The sequence below is a fragment of the Poecilia mexicana genome, unplaced genomic scaffold, assembly GCF_051168715.1.
Source record: "Poecilia mexicana isolate PSO_F unplaced genomic scaffold, ASM5116871v1 scaffold_2, whole genome shotgun sequence".
Taxonomy (NCBI): Eukaryota; Metazoa; Chordata; class Actinopteri; order Cyprinodontiformes; family Poeciliidae; genus Poecilia; species Poecilia mexicana.
This window is the reverse complement of record NW_028263371.1, coordinates 39325537-39345038: the sequence shown is the minus strand read 5'-3', so window position 1 is coordinate 39345038 and position 19502 is coordinate 39325537. Positions and strand designations below refer to the sequence as shown.

At 40.6% G+C, this 19502-nt stretch overlaps 2 protein-coding genes across 5 annotated transcripts; both read right to left on the bottom strand.

Moving 5' to 3' along the window:
- Positions 1-1413: 1413 nt before the first annotated feature.
- On the bottom strand, positions 1414-11900 carry nr1i2 (nuclear receptor subfamily 1, group I, member 2). Of its 4 annotated transcripts, none has more exons than XM_015003228.2 (9): positions 11703-11888; positions 9433-9626; positions 7995-8125; positions 6632-6801; positions 6225-6544; positions 4684-4829; positions 2388-2504; positions 2135-2240; positions 1414-2066 (listed from the first exon to the last, which is right to left on the bottom strand). In XM_015003228.2, the coding sequence occupies exons 5-9, from the start codon at positions 6269-6271 to the stop codon at positions 1910-1912; spliced, it is 573 nt and encodes a 190-aa protein (XP_014858714.2). In that variant the 5' UTR covers positions 6272-6544; positions 6632-6801; positions 7995-8125; positions 9433-9626; positions 11703-11888; the 3' UTR covers positions 1414-1909. The 4 variants fall into 4 exon arrangements, with proteins under 4 accessions (XP_014858714.2, XP_087872367.1, XP_087872375.1 ...); XM_088016241.1 differs by having other exon boundaries at positions 9433-9580; XM_088016249.1 differs by lacking the exons at positions 1414-2066; positions 2135-2240; positions 2388-2504; positions 4684-4829 and having other exon boundaries at positions 6265-6544; positions 6704-6801; positions 11703-11900.
- Positions 11901-12653: 753 nt separating this feature from the next.
- Positions 12654-19289, bottom strand: cfap91 (cilia and flagella associated protein 91; the record flags this gene model as incomplete). The annotated part of the gene is made up of 14 exons (XM_088008280.1): positions 12654-14284; positions 14405-14496; positions 14577-14725; positions 14877-15098; positions 15179-15325; positions 15448-15519; positions 16026-16142; positions 16215-16339; positions 16425-16571; positions 16655-16812; positions 17862-18290; positions 18406-18462; positions 18975-19037; positions 19129-19289. Coding segments are annotated over 14 exons (2106 nt in total), but the record flags the coding sequence as incomplete, so codon positions are not given.
- Between the last annotated feature and the right edge of the window lie 213 nt (positions 19290-19502).

The following is a 19502-nucleotide window of genomic DNA, read 5'->3' as shown; positions in this document are numbered from 1 at the left end:
CTTCTGAGCTTTAGGTAAAGACAGCTGGACTTCTTGTTTCATCTTTCAGCCAAAAGGATTCAGAAACCTGGATTGGAAGTGTCGAGCTTAGAAACAACAACAGTGATAGGGCAATAGAGATGACCACTGATGTCACAGACTAATGTGACCTCCATGACCTCGTTAATGATCACGTCAGTGAGCTCTATTGTCCTGTAAGTGTGGCTGTTTCTGATTACCGTTTATAAGCCCGATTCTTCCAAGCCGAGTTTCAGAACTGAATAAACCTTATGAACGAGAAGTTATTTAAAACCTCACAAGATTAGAAATTAATCATTCAAAAACAATTCTAGTTCAATCAAAATTTATAATCAAGCTTAATGTATTTATTGTTGCAGATATTTTTTGTTAAGAGCACAAAGCCTAATTCATGAGACAATGTCTGAAATGACAGTTTGTTGATGTTGCTGAGACTCAATCTGTGCCTGGATGTTTTGTTCTGTATTTTAAAGGAGAATGTGCTGCCTTTGTAAGCCAAATTCTGCCTGTGATTGGCTGACCAGCACCTCCTGATCCCTCCGTACCCAGAAGTGTGCTCCTGAGCTGGGCTGTGTTCAGACAGTCTGAACCCTGGAGCACATAAAGCCTGATCAGTCTGTGAGATTTGGTTACATTAAATGTTTGAGTTTGTGTCTTAATCTAGTTTATGTTTGTCTATCGTGTAAAGCTGAACAAGTGTCCATTCTTTCTTCCGTTTAGGAATCGTTGAGCCACCACTTCCTGTAAGAGCATTTTGATTTTGAATCCCACTCAGTTCAAAGTACCATGACATCCAGAATCAAACGTCTTGCAGTTTCGGAGTTTAAAGAGGTGTGAAAACAACACGAGATCCAACCTGCATCTGTAACGGCGCAACTTTAAGTCACAGCAGAAGATCTGGTTCTTTCCTTTACTGGAGGTCATGTCATGAAAGGTCACAGATCCTGGTAGTTCAAAGACTTGGAATTTGGTCTTCCTTTTAATTTTCCCTCTTACGTGAAAGTCGGACATTAGAACTCAAAGTCAGATAAACCCATGATGAACTTTAACTCTTTAATCAGTTTAGATAATATTTTGAAAGCTCTCTATCCAACGTCTGTCCTTTTCATCAACGCGTAGAGTAGAAGCAGTGTGGCATTTTTGCTTGTGGCTTTCTTTGCCCAATTTAATTAGTCAACAAATCTAATTAATCTGATTAATAATTAGTTTCATTTATGCCCTGATTATTACTTCTCTTTGATTCATTCATTAACCTTTAAATGACATCTTAATTGTGGCTTAAACAAATCAATGTCCTGAAAAATAAAAAAAGCACAGAAAGCTACTTGTGTTTTTTGTTTTGTTTTTTTCATGTGAAAAAGATTCTTCAGATTGATTCGATATCACCAGACAGCCTGACTTTTGAGGGGTTTATGAACCGTAATATAAATTAACACATCTTAATCAGGCTACATAATAACAGATTTCAAAAAGCAACTTTACTGTTCAGTTCTATTTACAATAAGTGTTAAACTTCTGTCTTACAGAGCACAACAAACACAAAACGGAACACAACCTGAGGTAACAAGCGAGACGGTATAAATGTTTCCAGAAGACGGTTTCCATTTGCGTCCTGAGCAGTCTCCATTCTGAGTGCAGTGAAAATCATCGTAAACATCAAAACTCGTTTCGTCTCAAAAATGCCACAACAAAAGCACCTGAAACCAGCAGATCGGTGAGTCTGTAAAGCTCGCTTCTGCCCAGCGAATGCTTTGAAATTGTGCAAAAAGCAGATGGCTTCATCACGTTTCCTGTGTGCCTCACATAGCAGCGAATCAAAGGGCACGTTCAGTTTCCCCCCCCCCAAAAGGCTAAATAAGAGCCGAATGCTGGAAGTGGCCAGTGTCGGGCCTCAGACGTTGTTGCAGGGGTTTTTACTGACCACCTCCATGATGAGCGGAGAGATGGTGTCGGGCTGCACGTCCTGGATCTGCAGAATCTGCTTGCTGTACTCCTCCGTCATCGTTCTCATCTCCGTGAGGCAGGCGATCATTTTGGGATACTGCAGGCTGGAAAGGTTTGCAAATATGTGAAGAGGTTCGACAGATAAAATGTTTAACCGTGGGTTTTCACTCACTGTTTCTTTGGGCCTTTTTTCTTGCAGTCGATCCAGGCTTTCAGAGTTTCCGCCAGGTTTTCTTGAACTCTATCGATGGCGGCGTGATGCTGCACTCCGGGACGATCTGGTGGATTGAATTTTAATGGAAAAATCTAAATATATGCAAATATTTTCACGTTCATCTGTGCGGCTGCAAGCGTAGGCAGTTTGTAAGGTTTAAATATTTACAGGGCTCATTAATGATTGATTGGAGCAGAGGTTCTGCCGCTACCTGGCGAAAACAGCGATATGGCCTGGATGAGGGCGTACTCCTCCTCCTGCAGGTCCAGTTTGCGCAGATTGTGGTGAAATTTGAAGAGGGGCTCAAGCAGGAGCGGCTGGAAACCCCCTGGGAGAACGTGAGGAAAAAAACAGGTCAACGAACGGCAACGAGATGCGACGAGGTGGCACACATTCAACCTGAACTGCATGAAAACATGGAAATATAATCGAGCAAAAACAAAATAATAATTGCCTTGTAAAGGATGTATAAAATGACGTGGTTTTAAAAAACCTTTAGGAACAATAAACAATAGACATTCCATTGAAAGTAATTCAAGCATTTTAAAAATTTTTTTTTTTTTTTACTTTAAACCTCTGTAGGAAAGCTTTTTTTTTTAAAGATATTGTTTTCTTCTGTTTTTTTAGACTGTGTTGCACAGCCGATTTAAAATCAAAATACCTCCCAAACATGCCATAATGTTTAGCAGAGATTGTCGTTTGATTCAGGTGAGTTGAACCAGGAAAAGAAGTAAAACATGTTGGACGCCTCCACATTTGAACCATTACATCCAGCCAAAGAGATCTGGTTTTAGTATGACAAAATCTAGAAAAACTCAAGATGTGAACATTTCGCTGAGGTTCATCAGAAGAGATTTTAAAATGATTTATCTTGCAGTTTTAACGTTTCTAAAATATCTGAATTTATTCAGCAGAAGTTACCAAAGGAAGACAAATTGGAAAGTTTCAACGTGCATACAAGTGCTTTTATTTAAGTGAAAGAAGTACTTTGTGGCGTCGGTTTTATCATTTCCTGTTATTCAAACAGAGCGATGGGCACATTAAAGAGATATTTTCTTGATAGTTGATAGTTACTTAAAGCTCATCCCAAAAATGTCACAGTGATTAGACATAACCACAAGCAGTGAAGGTAACGTCTAATGGAAAAAAGAAAAAAAAAAGTGTGTTTTACCATTTGTCTTCAATATGCAGCAGAAACCAATGCACCAATGCAACTTGGTAAATTCACATATCAGCACCTATAAAATGCCTTAAAATTAATGTACATTTCTGCAACGTATTTTTTTAATTTAATTTTAGATTTTCAGTTTTGCAAAACAAGAGTCTTGGACAGTAACTCGTATAACATATTAGTACAAATCAACAAATTCCCAGTAAATGCAACACTGAGGATTCTCTCTGCGTCTGCACACCTGGCTGCATTATCAGTTCATTAGCAGAGCTCTGTGTCGTGCTTAACTGCATGTTAGTGAAGCAGTTTCACCATTTAATTCAAGCGTGTAGAACAAGGGACGCATTTAAAAGTTGCGCGACTCCTGGCCTTCAATGACCGGAGTTTGAGACCACTGGCCTAAATTAATCAACCTGAATCTTTAAATTCAGGTGTTCTTGTTCCTTCAAAAACCCGCAGAATAGCTGCTCAGGCCGGTTCGACCTGTTCAGTCATCCAGTTGTTGTCTAAACCTGCTTATTTATACAGGGTCCAAACTGAAAAGGATCCCTCCCTCCCGGCCCCCCTAATTCTTTCTTGACTCCAGAAAGCAGAGAATATCGATCAACCATCTGCTGTAAGACCGTTTGCGTGCAAAACAGATGTGAGTATGACCTCCATTTGGCACGAAACTTAAAGCGACCGGTCCAGTTTGACTGCATTCTACCAAAGCTTCCCTCTCCAGGTGTCGGGATATTCCACAATCTAGAGACCAAGTAGCAGACAGAGCATGTGCACACATGTCTGTCACCACGCAGACCGTGCAGGATACTAATGAGCACACAAGCATTTTGCAGGTTTTGTGTGCAATGCCAAAGTGCTGAAAGGCAAGAAAAAAACTAGCACAACCACCACACAGATTTCCCCCAGTTGTACTCTTATCTGATCAAAAAAAAAAAAAAATATTCTGGGTGACTCATTCACTCGACACAAAGAGTAATTAAGTAAAATGTTGTGTCATGCCTGCCGCCTCTGTAAAATCAGAAGCTTTTGACATGTCTTGAACTGGTTTGGTTACTTGAACAGTGTGGATTCCTAAAATGTTTTGTTTTGGGGAGCTACTTTTTTTCCAGTTAGCATCAAACTCTTTGTATGCTTTGCTACTTTGCTTAAATTATTACTCATTCTAGTCACGTTTGCTGCAGCAGGTAGACGGCATCATCTGGAAGCCAGCCTGACTACCCATCTTAACAGCAGACGTCGCATACTGCCAAATAAGAGGAAGAAATTCAGGAAATATTCGCAACCGAGGTGTTTGGAAACAACTACAGCACATTAAAACAGCGCTTCACCCCACCTCGCAACGCGTCGTGTATGCAGTACGTAATGCAGCCGCATTCCCAGTTGCTTGTCGTAGTGTTGAACACCATGTTGAAGCGAATCTGCATTATTTCAAACGTGGCTCCCTTCAGCAGAGATATCTGGTCCTCAATGCTTAGTGACCTGCAGGAGAGATGAAACACACACCTCAGTTCTCACAAACGCTCTATGAGACGTAGCGGGAACAGAAACTTTGGGTCAAAATTAAAGTCTCGTCTTGCACACATATTTGCACGCTTGGATTATTTTTTTCTTCTAGATTTTGTTCCATTGCAATCAGACGTCTCACTATAATTTATTGGACTTTTATGAAGAAGACTTTAAATCTTTTCAAATGTTAATCTTTTTTTTTTTAAAGAAAGTTCCAACCATTTCCACTTTCTCTGTTCAATCAATCATCTGAAAATCAGAGTGAAGCTACCGGGACACGACTGTTCAGTGGTAGAAAGAACAATAAGTCTCATTTAGAGTTTGCCTCAAAACCTTGAGGGACACCGCAAACGTATGCAAGAAGGTTCTCTGATAAGAACCAAATACATATTTTTGACCTACATGGAAACTTTGTAGTATGAAGATAAGCCCATGAAGGTGGCAGAAAACTAGCACATTGACCTTAATATACCATCTTTCACATGAAACTTTGTGGTGGGAACATCATGGTGGCAGCGTGGGGGTGCGGGAGGGGGGGGGGGGGCATTGCTGCAGCTGAGTCAAGCAAATAGGTCAAAGTTGATGGTGGAGAAAAATGGAGCTAAATCAAACTTCTTGTCAGACTTCTTGGACTGAAGGTGGACCCAGCAGGACAACAATCCCAAATACCCAGTCGGATGCACAATTTAATGGTTGGATTCATGCGTTAGAACGTCCTAATTAAAGTCTAGACGTAAATGCAATTCAGAATCAGGTGGAAATCCTGCAACCGAAGCTCTCGGCTCTCTGTTCAATCTATAGAGAAGAATGTTGCAGAGAAAGTTTAGGCAGTCGTATGAAATGCCTGCGTGTAAACAGAAACCGAAACCATGGAAGGATGATCATGACTTTTGAGCTCTCAGACAGCCAGAATGATCAGTGAGGTCACATGTGCTTCAGACGATAAAAAGGTAAACATTCATCTTCAACAATAAGGGGATCATTTCTGTTTACTTTTGGCTAAAATCTGCCTTTATATGTTTCAACAAGGGGAAACACCACTGAGGCTTTCTTATGAGCAAAAGCGGAAAAACAAGCAACTTCTTTTAGGCTTTAAGGATAACTAGCAGTACTAAAATCCACAACTACTGAAACAAGTGTAGAGCATTAAACATCACAGAACTACATGGAAAGTCGGCGAATCAGCAGAAATCTCATACTTAGCAGGGAAATACACAGCGGTTATTTGTCGTGTGCTGCAGCTATCAAATAAGATATTTTCAAACTATTTTTCAATACATCAAAGTTTCTTGATAATTTCAGACTCAAGGTGTTGGAAAACCGTTCTGGGAAGCTCGTTTATCTCTACCTGAACATGGATGTGCTTACCGGAAGTCCTGAAGGCTTTTGGAAAAGCTGATGATGTCCTGGATCATGTAGGTCGTGAGGTCAGCCAGATGCGGGAGGTTAGTGTAAACGCTGCTGCTTTCGTCTCCGACGTTGTCCTCTTCTTTTTCAGAGCAACCGGGAAGGAAAGAGTGGGCGGAAGAGGAAGAGAGAGATTAGGAGGAGGCGGCGGAAAGGGAGCAGGGGTAAGGGGACGCTGAAGGATCATCTCCATGTTCTTCAGCCGTACACCAGCTCTTCATCAGGCTGCTGGTCCGCAGTCTGGACGGCTGGTTCCCCGTCAACACATCTCTGTCCATGGGCTGGTAAAAAAATAAAAAATAATAATAATAACTCAAACAACAGCGAGAACAATGCCCATTATTAAGCGCACGTGCCAAGTCACGCACCCTAAAGCCGGTGAAGCGTGAAAACGACGAATCAAATGTGCTGCGGAGGCCAGAGAGCAGCTCCTCAACCACCTGTTCCTGTTGGGTCGACAGCTCTGCGGACGTGTCGCACATCTTTTTCTTCTTTATTCTGATCCTTCGCTCCAAGACCGCTTCCTCCGACATGACCACTGCACATCCGCACACGAAGCGAAGAAACAATGTCAGAAGTGTTCAACCTGTACTTTGATTTACAAATCCCAGTGAAATGTCAAACGCAAGTCAAGATGGATGAAAACATGACCTTCAAAGAAAAGGAATGTATTTACTACTGAAGTCTTTTACTTTCGTTAATTTGTTTCTATAAATCCGCCTGTGTTGGACTAATTAAAGCATTTGACTACTGGTGCAAAAGCAGGAGTTTTTTTTCCAGGTCTGAAGATGTGTGTTCGCCTCACACCAAGAAGGAAAACCATCAGCAATGAGCATAAAATGGAATTATTACTATGGTCTATGAACCTAGAAAGGGTTGTAGAGTCACTTCCAGACAATCGGAAGTCCAATAATCAATAGTGAGAGAGATAATTAATGTCGGGTCCACATAAATTGCAAAAAATAAATCCAAAACATTTAAAGGCAATAATGGGATAGAAAAAAAATCTGAATAGTTTGTTTTGTTTGGAAGGACAGAGGTCATATGAGTCAAGGTGAATTTTCTTTTTGCCATCAGGCACAGCGATCAAACACAGTGTTGGCAAAGAGACCTCAAAGAAATGACCAATCCTAGTGGTGAAGACATGATAATTTGGACTCATTTTGCAGCCAATATTCTCTTCCTCACACCAGAGTTTTTGAGTCGACTGTAACGACTGTAATTCCTGTTCAAGTTACAGCTGGACCTGAACAAACAAAGAGAACAAACAGCTGCAAATCTCAAAGAAAATGGCTGAAAACGAAACAAACAGAGGTCCTGCACTGGCCTAGTCAAAGTCCAGACTTCAACCAGATTGAAAGTAGCAGTTGGGCATGATGTGGTGAAGGAGGGTGGCACAAAGTTCCTCTAAAATGATGCGAGAGAGAGAACAACTTGTGTACTTATACTTTCCTCACAGCATTGCCCTTTCAGTTTTTGATTTATTAAACCACGACTGTAAGAATCTGTTGTGGTTTTGTATGCTTAATGTTAGATTTAAATAATTTGACATCCTTATGAAGACAAAATCGTGTTCAAGATATAATGTCTTGATATCTAAAGGCCAAGATGTGCAAGAGAGAGTTTTGACATCCTTTTTACCATGAGTGTATTCTTACTTAAAAACAAAGAAAATGTTTAAAAGAAAGTGTTAACCAACCAATGGAAATATTATAACCGGATGTTACTCACTGTCTTTCCGCATCCCGATGGCCTGGCATTTTCTGAAGCGGCAGGCCTGACATGAGCGGCGGTTGTTTTTGGTGATGATGCATTTATTCAGGAACGGACATCGGAGCTGCGTCGACCTCTTTATAGCACGTCTAAATTGATTTTTAAGAAAATTACAAATTAGAAACAGCCTTCCAACATAATGAGAGAGCATCATGAACAATAATCTTTGAGTCCGAGTGAGAAAATAAGTCTAAATTACTTCCACAAACTGGACTGTTCCATCATAGTTACACTGGTCATCTCAAAAGTCATATAGAAAAGTAAAAGACGGTATTACGTTAATAACACGCCCCACTGTGAGGCATCCCTGAGCCAGGTGGCTGCCACACATCTACAGAGATAAAACAATAAATAAAAAAAACATGCTTCATTTTGTTTTACTCACTAAAATAGACTTTTAAAGTGCCAGAGTTTTGATGATTGCTTTGAAAATTTATAATTCCTACTAACAAATAAAACTTCTTCAGGGGCATTTTGAAAGCTGGCAGCAGCAACAGCTTTCAGTCTCCCTATCTTTTGAAGTTCCTGCAACTACACATGGAGAAGCACACTGATGTACCTTAAAGTAGTTCATTCCACAAAGGCGAAACAAAAGCAACAAATTTCTGCTAAGGAGCAGCGTCTTTCTGTGGCACAAGAGGCATCAATCGAGGAAAATCTAAAAGAAAAACAACCGTCCCTGGATGGACTTGGAAGGTCCGTCCACCAAAGGAAAAACAATCACAGCAGCCTATACAAAAATGCATGAGTTGTAGCTAGGATGCATTAAGAGGGGTCAGCAGTCATGTGGATGGCCCACCTGTTTCTGAACAATGCCCTTAAAGACCCGACTCCACGGCTGACTTTGTCTGATTTCTGAACTCTGGCGCTTTTGAGCTTCAACCTGAAGGAGCCAAAAATGCAATGCAGGGGCCGATTGTGGATGATTCTGTGCAGGATTTGCATCGCAACTCAAGAATGGTAGGAGTTGTACAGAGGAAAACCTTTTAAGCCTTTAATTAGGGCAAGATTGTTTTCTCAAAAGAAGGGGTACACCATCAATAGCTCAACAGGTTCAATGAGAATCATGCACACACGCACACACTTGAAGGCACCTAACCCTCAGATGCATGTGTTTGGATGGAGGGGTGAAGCTGGAACACCTCAAAATAACCCGTGGATGAGGAAACATGTTAATTCAATATGGAAGCCCACTGATCAGGACTAGAACCCAAAGCCTTCTTGCTGCAAGGCAACAGTGGCAGCTGCTGCACCGAGAATCATCGTATTGCAATGTTAAAAGTGTGTCTAAGTGCAGCATTTCATTACCAGAAGCTGGACTATGAGGAGGAAAATGTGTCATTAGAATCATTTCCACAGATAATGTCACAACAGGAAGATGTGAGCTACAATTTACCTAAAGAAGCCTTTACAGCCTTCACATGTCAGAGCGTTGAAGTGGTAACCCTTCGCCAGATCGCCACACACGCCGCAGGCTTTGGGCTCCTCGTCTTCTGTCACCTCATCCTCTTCCTCCTCGCTCTCCTCATGTGGCTTGTTGAGAGCTTCATAGACAAATTGGATATCAGCAGCCTCTCTGCTCATTCTCGGCTGAAAAGAAAAATCTATCTTTTATTCTTGTTTTTTTAATAGGTATATTTACATTTTATATGTTGACATAAAACACAAAGACCACGAGCAATAATATAAAAAAAAAACTTCTTATGTCTCTCAAAGAGAGTAAAGTCCTCTCCACTTCCAGGCGATGTAGGCTTTATCCATCTGTGTAGATTTGAACAAAATGTGACGTGTGCCTGGAGGCTTTTAGTAAATTAAGAAATAGTTACATTTTATTTACTCTAAGAGTTTCTGATAACAAAATTGTAGTCCAACGGTTTACGGGAGATTTTCGTCCAAGAAAAACAAATAAGAAGTCCAGTTTTCCCATGGTGTGGAAATTTAGATGTACCAGTAGCAAATTAGGGGGGGAAAAATTAAGTTGGAACATGAACATCCATACAAACAAAAATAAGAGTCTTTAGAGCAGAGGTTCCCAAACTGTGGGGCGCGCCCCCTAGGGGGGGCGCCGTGTCATTGCAGGGGGGGCGCGGGAAGCCGTCTGGATGAAAACAAAACAAAACATGAACACTGTATGCGCTGGGTTTTTACCTTAGAATGGCCAACTCTCTGTTATTCCTATGTCAATTTGATACAGAAGAGGCTTCCACACTTCCCATAAATGTGTCCTCTGTCACTTTTATCAGCAGTTAAAACTGTTTAAGCCGTTGTTAACATGTTGTAACCTGTTTTTCCGAGCCGCCTTTAAACGCAACATGAGCGCTACGACGCTCGCGCTGGGTTTCCACCTGTGAAGGAGACCTGCTGCTGCTGTGCAGAGCTACAGGTGTGTAAGAATCATGGCAGCAAACCAGCAAAACGCAAAGAACTTTTCACAGTTTTTCCCTCCAAACTAACCGACTGAGTTGAGTAAAGCTGTTGGATGCAGGTAATGTTAGCTAAAAGATGACTAGCTAATATCAATACAGAACCTTAAGCTTAACAAGTACCTTGTAGGCTACTGATGTTGGTGTCTATTTTCAGCTACGTACATTCATTTTGCGCCGAAAAAAGTCGATGCCCCCGTCACACGCGTCGTTTCAACCAGACAGCCATTTGTAATCCATGGGGGGGGGGGGCAGAAAATGTTTGGAAACCACTGGGGGTGCGCAGAAGAAAAAGTTTGGGAACCACTGCTTTAGAGCAAGCAAAAATGTACAACATGTAAGAAATACTATTATACAGTTATTAAAGATACCCAGAATAAAAGTAATGTGTGGCCAAATAGTTTAATTTAGAGAAAGAGACGTTGTTGTTTGTTTTGTACTCTCTAATTTTATTGAGTTTGGATTTAATTTCCCGAAATAAGATATTTGTAAAGTTAATTGCTGTAGAAGATGTCTTGCAATCAGCTATTTTGGTTTTCATTCGTCATATTTCTGTTACGTTTTGTCTTATTGTTTTGAACTGAAATAATCACTGTTGCCAATTAAAATTAACATCCGATCTGATAAGCAAAACTACCTGCGACTGGCTTTAAATAGAAAAATGCATGAGTAATAGCTCGAAGTGCAGCACTTAAGATGATTGTCTTTTATTCTGAATCTTTTGTTCACCAACGCAGTGCTCTCAGTGTGAGCACTCTCACCACGTGAAACTGCTTCACAGTTTCCAGTCTATAATCCCACTGAAACGACAATGCTGTGAGTCGTTTCAAAAGCCTGCATAAGATAAAGATCTCTTCTCTTCTCCACCCCTTTGTTATTTTTTTTAATACCTCCGCACCAAAGAAACCATACAGCCGCCAACTCTGGACCCGCGTCTTGCAGTCCAGTCCCACTTTACACATTTCCCTGTCATGCTGTGATTCGTTAATAACCAACCCAATCGAGCGCTGCTATGTTTAGACATGGACGCTTCAGTTTTGGGTAAAAGTACTGATTCAGAAGCACACTGTTGCTTCAAAACGCTTCATATTTGTTCAACACCTCGACTTTAATAACGATACAATGTGCGTGTGTGTGTGTGTATGTGTGTGACGTTCATGTCGAGGTGAACCCTGATTTCCCTCACCTGGTTAAAGGTCGATCTTTAATCAAACAGACAGTCGGGGTCAATCATGTTTCTCACCTGAATTTCCAGATGTCCAGCCCGTTGCGGTCTTGACACCCTCGCCTCGCCGCGGCTGACCCACGCAGGATTTCAGGACTTTTTCCCTGGGCGCACCACAGGTGAGAGCCACTGCTTGTTTATCCCGGCTGGTCGGACCTGTTGCTCGCCTTGCAGATTTTGTTCGGGGCTGGTTCCTACAAGTGTTTCTCAGGAGGGCGGAGTTACAGGTCTAACTCCGCCCACGCCGATTACAGCTGTTACCTTGGTACCCACTCTGCGTTCACTTGTAGGCAGAGGAGCTGTGTTGACGTATAAGTAAGTCGCTGTGTTGACTATAATGCCACGTACACGCTCATAGTGTCTTTCCCCACTTACGCTTTATTTTAAACTTATAATGTCAACGTGAACTTAAGACACAACATCATTTCTTGTAAATTATGTGACAATTTACAAGAAGTAAAAATGCTCCGTATTTAAAGGACTGATCTGGCTTTTCCTGACTGATACGTTTCCGGTTTGACAAGAAATTACTATTTTGACCAAATGAAAGAGGTAAAAATGTAATCGTTTTGTTCATTAATGTAACAGTTTCGAATGAAAATTCATAACAAAGTTTTTCCAAGATGATCCCTCCAATAAAGCGTTTGCCCCAATCCGATCTTTATTATACTCGAAATTTATTATTGGTGAATTTATCAATCCAAAATAATATGAAATCCTAGATTTGATATATTTCTGAATGAAAAAAATCTACACATTGTGAAAAAAAGGATTCTTTTCCGTGATAACCAGATTAAAGTTAATCAAACGGAGAGTGTAATCAATACCTATTTAACACTTGTTTTATTGGTACATCTGGGGACTTTATAGCCCATGTTCGCTATATTCTAAAATATAGTTTAATTTGAATTCTGAATTGCATTTAGCATCTTATGTTTTATCGGTTGTCCAGTAAATAAAAGAGATGAATAACTGTTACACTCTAATTTATTGAATAGTTTTACATTTAGATATAGAATTTTTGCAAATAATTTCTTTGTCGATATACTTATGCAGTATATTTCCATCAACAACCGTAAAAAAAAGATGTAATTGCATCAAATACTTCACTGAATTTCTGTATGAGGCAAAATGCTTCTTTTTAACATGCAAACATATTTAAATATATAAACAAACAAAAAAGTGTTAATATAGTTTGATACATAGTGTCTATTTTAATATTTAACATACTTTTTATTCCCTCTTAGGGCGGAATCTGAAAAGTTTCTCTCTCCCCGCTCCAATCTCTTCCACTTTGAGCTCAGACTGAAAACATTCTGCCCTCTAGTGGCTAAAATCCCAAACTCCAGATTGTAGACACACAATTACTACACAAAGGTCAGGTTTAGTCCAAGACCAGAATAATCTAGTATAACTTAATCCACAATAATCCAATGTTTAATTAGTGCTACATTATGAAGTCTCAGACTGATGTAATGAAGTCCAGAACATACTGATGATGTGGATGATGGCAGAAAAGAGGAGATGCTTTGAAAACCTGGGGGAGAATGTCTGTACATGTTCACACACACCTGGAAGGTGGCCTGATCAACCATATCCGGGAAACTGATGAAATCCTCAGTTCTCTGTTTACTTATTGCACCGCAGACATTGAGCGCTATTTCAGTTACATTACATAAATCTGTCGTTACCCAATAACCACATGGCAACTACTTTTTAAAAAGAAGCCAACAGAGCTCCCATCAATGAGTCGCACAACAGCTTTATCTGCAGCAAACAAAAGATTTCCGGTGCATTGTCTTTTTACATAAGTGGCCACTTCAATCAATGTCATTTATCTGGTGGTGGTGGTTTTGGTTCTCCAGCATCGAATATATCGTCAGAATAATCTGTAGTTACAGTAAGTTTAACATAAATCATTATTTGGACCTGAACTTAAAATGGCTTAAAATATGATTTGTACAAATCACATGGTGCTTAAACCCAGAAAAGGGAAATTGTTCCTAAGATTACTAGATTTCTGTAGGAGGGAACATTTGAAAGATACAAGCAACAAAAATGAAATCCAAGTTTCACTCAGTAGTACAGACTCAAACAAATATTAATTTCCAACATGCTACTAATTGCTAAGGTGGACAAACACACAAAAACTTCAAACCTGTATTTTCCATCACGTTTTAGTCAAGGTTTCCGTCAAAACTTGGGCTGAAAATAATGTTTTCATTAAACTAAGTATTAAGTTCGTGCTCCATATTGATCACTCTAGATCAAATGATTCTCTACGTGACTCATTTTCCCAAAAAAATCTAGAATGAGTTCTATTAGACTGACAGACAAACCTTGAAAATAAGTTTAGCATCAGATATTAAAGCTCCACAAGTTAAATTTGAACCTTTACTCCTTTCTTTGTGACTGCTGTGCTTGTTTCCTCTGCTACTCTTGGCTCTCTTGGCTCGTCATCTCTTCCTCAGCCGGCCCGGACGTGCTTACATCAGCGGCGCTCTCCTGTGGAGTTTCGGGTGAATGGATCTCCGTGGGGACTTCAAACCCATGAATGATCCTCCGAGCTGCCTCCAAGTGTCTCAGCTGCTTCAATTGAACTTGAAGAACAACGTGAATGTTCAGCAAACAAGAAAAAAAATAAAAAATAAGTTACCTGACATTTTCACATCAGTTTCTTTTTTTAATTATTTCTACCATCCAAATGTGTGAACACGAACCTCTTCGCCTGACTCTCATCTTCTCAATCTCGGGGATAAGGAAGCTGTATACCAGCTCTGACACAATCTCCTCTGGCTGACATTTGTCCATGCTACAGAAAATATATACACGTTTTATTAGTTTTTGGTTAAAATTTCTGAATAAAAAGTTTGAACTTAAGTCATGGTTTACCTTTCCTCCATGGCGTAAGCAATTTCATTGAGCTGCTGTGCCTTCTTGTGGATCTCATCTCTGGCTTGCTGTTCGGCCAAATAATCCACATTTCTCAAAATCATGTCCTCTAAATACATATCCACACTTTCCTGGTGCACCTGCACAATCTGACACATCAAAGTTTGCATGTGTTAGGTGAATATAAAGCTGTAGAGATATTCAATGTTGTTTTATTACATATTTCAGATGGAAACAAACAACTAAACAAGACCTCAGCATAGTGTCTTCTCTTATAAGGTCACACAAGACGGTACTCACTTCTCTGAAGATCTCATCTCGTTCTTGTCGCCTGCGCTCCTCCACCTGACGCCTCCCGCTCTCCTCCGCCTCCCTTCGGCGGCGCTCTCTCTCTGCCAGGAGCATGAAAGCGTGGATCCTACGCTCCTCCTGCAGGTGAATCAGCTCCTGGGACAAGATGAAGAACACCTGGGCGAGGTCCACGCCGATCACCGCGGCCTGACGCGCTTCCCTCGTCGCGGCCTACGGGAGGAGAAAGACCCGGTGCGACAGGATCAATGTTGAGCTTGTTCTCGCTTATGACCGGTTGCAATGAGCTTCACCTGCTCCATCTGCTGATCTCTGAGTTTCTTCAGCGCCAGTATGCGGTCTTTTTCTGCTTTCTGCAGGTTCTGCTCCCTAGCCTGCAGAGCGTGAACTTTCCTAAGTTCCCTGATGAGCTCCAGCTGGTTTTCTTTGCCCTTGAAGATCTAGATGATGTCACAAATTGAAGAAGATGGATGCGTTGCATGCTTTGTATATTAAGACACATGCAAATGTTTCTAGAGGAACTTTGAAAAAATCACGAGCCATGATGCCAGCTCATACCGACCTCAAACTGGATGCTTCTTCCCCGGAGTAGCTTCTGCAAAAAGATGACGGCAATCTCTGTGTTCTCATCCTCCTTGATGAAGAATGACGAGTCAGTTCACAAGTACAATTTCTAATACAGTTTTACTTGTGTCTCATGTACGTAGGTGAGAAAGCTAAATTTTTGTCTCATCTAACTGATCATCTTCTTCCAAACGTTTGCTTTTTTTACCCTGTACGGTTTAATGAAGCTATTAAATAGGTTGGTCAAGGTTTTGTTTTTTTAACAACTGGGTGACTTTTGAAAGCACTTGGTTAGACTGGACGTACTAATGTAGGAGCACCAGAATAAAAGGGCATGAACCAATATGCACACTCGAATTAAAATGTCTAAAAATAATAATTAAAAAATTCACAAATTGTTTTACTTCCACTCCCAGTTTGCCAGCACTTGTTGTTGTTCTCTCACACAAAACCCCAATGACAAACATTAAAGTTTGTGGTTGCAACCAAACAAATGTTGAAGATGTTTGAAAGACTTTTGCAATTTCTTAATTGACAAGTAAAAAAAAAAAAGTGATTACAAACTGATTAACTGACCTCTGAGGGGACTTCCACTGCTGGAGTGGGAGGAGGAGTAGGAAGTGGCTTCTCTTTTCGAAACGGAAAACGGTGGTCCTTCACTGTAATCTCCCGGCTCTCCTCGTCCCTGACGGCCTGTTTAACCACAATTTGTAATGAGTATGGAAGCAGATGCTAGATGATGCGCTCACTAAGCTTTACTTTTACCTTGTAATCCTCCAGTAGCTCCACTGCTATTTGTGCGGGAGACTTCTTTCTGCTCTTAATGTCTCTCCATTGTATCGTCACTTGTTTCAGTGACGCCTTTAGTCCTGTCTCTAGCTCTTGTAAGCCTGTGTATGATCAAATGCAGAGACTGTAACAATATACCAGCTCTGTGGGTCTGCAGTAGCAATTTGCTAAGATTCTTAATCAGACCTTCATATGTGTTTATGTAGTCACTGTTGAACATTTTCATGTTGCCATAAGGGAACTTGTCATTGTGAGTCTGAAAATCAGCAACGATGTCCTGTCGCTGCAGTTTTCCCTCCACATTCTTCCTCTTTTTTTCCAGTTTTCTAAGAGCTGCAGACATAAGAGTGAGTGTGAAGAATGAGGAAAAGCCTTCATTAATGCGTAGATCTCATCAACACTATGGGATGTCTTACATCTCATGTATTTGTGGTGGTTTTTCTTGAGCTCGAGCTCCCTGTCCTTCAGGTGCTTAGCGTACAATTGGGTTAGTCGGTCATATGCAACATCCTTTTGAGCTTCATCTCTCTGCCTCAGCAGCTCCTCCAGCACAGCAAGGCGCGTCTCCTGCACTCTGCTCAGCAAAGAAATAACTCTGGGTTTGGTTTTACGTGAAATACAAAGAGATTAGGGAGCTTTTTTTTCTTTCTGAAAACTAGAGAGCATCAAAAACAAGCCCGAAAGAAACCCTGAGTTGGGAAAGTCACTTCGAATAACTAAACTTTTCATAGAAAAAGAAAGTACATCCTCTTTCAAACTCAGACTTTTCTGCATGAGAACCTAAACAGATCTAGTTCTGAAATGCAGACTCAAGAAAATAATGGCAAGATGGTATAACATACGTACATAATAATAATAATAATAATAATAATAATAATAATGAAGTACACATTTTCTACTCTCATATTTGAGTGGAAGTAGCAGCCAGGTGGTGCTAATTGACCGCATTTCATGAACTGATCATTCTCTGCGTGGCCACCTCTCTGAAGGCAGGTTTGAGCCTTAGATCGTGAGGAACACACAGGTTAGCACACCTGTGTGTTAACACACACCTGTGCTAACACACAGGTGTGTGTAAACACACCTGTGTGCTAACACATAGCCAAGACAGAAAGACATCAGCAATATGTTCCGAGAAGTAACTCTGACTATCTGGAAAGGGGCATATGGTCTAAACATTTCTGGAATTCATTATTTCACAATGATAAAGATTATTTATAATTAGAAACCACTTAAAGCCATTTGGTGATTCTAAAATGCTATTAAATCGTGGAGTGTAGTTTTTCCCATTTTGGCTTCATGTTTGTACTACGGATAACAACAGATGAGAAGTTTGTTGCGTTTTTGTAGAGGAGATGTCAGGACTACATAACTGCACAAACTGGTAAGAGGGCGTACACTCTTTCTGACATCACTGTTTAGCAGAAACTGCCTATGAAACATTTCCATCTATCTTTCAGGGACACATCAGTTTGTAGGTTTTAATATATATTTTTTGAAATACAGATTTTTTTAATTAAAAAAAGAAAAACAAAATAACGCCTCACGTTGGATCTTCTGGTTACTGTTCATATTGCCAGGTGAAAAAAAACGAAAACACATTTTAAGAAAACAGCAACTCACTTCTCGATCTCGCTTTCCCTGAAAGCCCACTCCTTGGCTTCCATTTCCTCCATCATGCGCCTCCTCTTGTCGATCTGGCTCAGGTCCTGGCGAGGAGGCAGCATGGTCTCCCAAATTCGCTTTTCACGCGCTCGCTCTATCATTTCCACCTCAGCAAGGCCTGCTGGCAAGCCATGACCTACGAGGCAGAGGTAAGCTGATTGTGCGGCTCTGAGAATGAAAACCTGCGGCGTTAGGAGGGTGTTAGTTGATCTAATACCCCAAGTCAATGTTGCCAGTTGCAGGAGCTCTGTGGGCGTCATCCCACGCTGCACCACATACTCAGGACTGAATGGGTCAGTCTGGGTTTCGCTTTCTCTGAAGTCCGTCTGAACCCCCAGAGAGCGATTAGCGGGCAGTTGCTCCTTAGCAGTGATTGTAAAATCTTCCCTGCAGTGATTTTTCAATAAAAAAGAGCGCATGCTTACTGCTAAAACAAAAACAAGCCACTGACACAGATGGAACAAAAAAAAAAAATCTAACTCGAGCAACTTGGGCAACTTACTCTGCAAATTCAAAGACAACATCTGTTGGGAACTTTTGTTCAAATGGAATCAAAGGCCTAAATGAGAGAAAACAAATATGATTATACGTCATATCAGTGTTTACAGAAGCAGTCACTGTCAGAAACTGAAATCAGCCATCTTTCTTTGAACGGCCTTAATCTATGATTGGCAGATTAGCAACTAAACATTGACTAAATTAAAACTAAGACCTATAACCACATCAGCCAAAAGCAAGAACTGTGATGCACTTTTTTTTGCTTTTAGAGTTTTGTAGGAATCGGATAGAGATGATTGATGTAAAGACTGATGCTTAAACTGGCATGCTGAGGTAATTATATAAACTTCATTTTTCACTGGACTCAAATCTAAGCCCCATCTATCAAGAAAGAAAACCACCACAATTGTTTTTCCTTATATATGTTATTGTGATGGATCAAAATATGCATCCATTAGCAGTGGAATTGGTGGGTCTGACCTCAAGAAATACTGTCTTCATTTTTTTTTAAATGTCTACGTGCAAGTTAAATATATAAATCAAAATATTAAAATGTGTGGTTGCAAACCAAACCGTTTATAGTATTTCCAGTAGTCAGCTCCAGTCACAAGGAAAGTTTGAGGATTCGGCTTAATCCTGTCAAAGAGATAACTCAGAATCAAGCAGGACACAGAAAAAACATGGCTAAACTGTGGCAATTCAGAGCGAAACTGCTGACTTTACTCACCCAGCCAGTTGCTGCAGCGTCTCTCTGCGCCGCTCAGCTTGTGCTTGCCAGGGGAAATCAGAGTGGGATGGCTTTGGCTCTGCTGGCTCCGTTTTGAAGGTGAGCAATGGCTCGCCGCAAAACATACTGTTAAACTCATTAAGTTTTCTCTGAGTGAGATAAAAAGACAAATATCAGGATCTGCATTTTGAAACATCCCAGCCAGCAGTTACATTAGGGTCTCATTAACCACTGGTGTTGTGTTTTGATTTTCACTTACATTTGTATTTTTATCACTTACGGCTATTTGTTATTGTCATTAAGGTCTTGCCTTATCAGTTTGTTCATTTGCGTCGACTTTCTCAGCTATTTCTTGTGGGGTGTTCTCTGTGCAA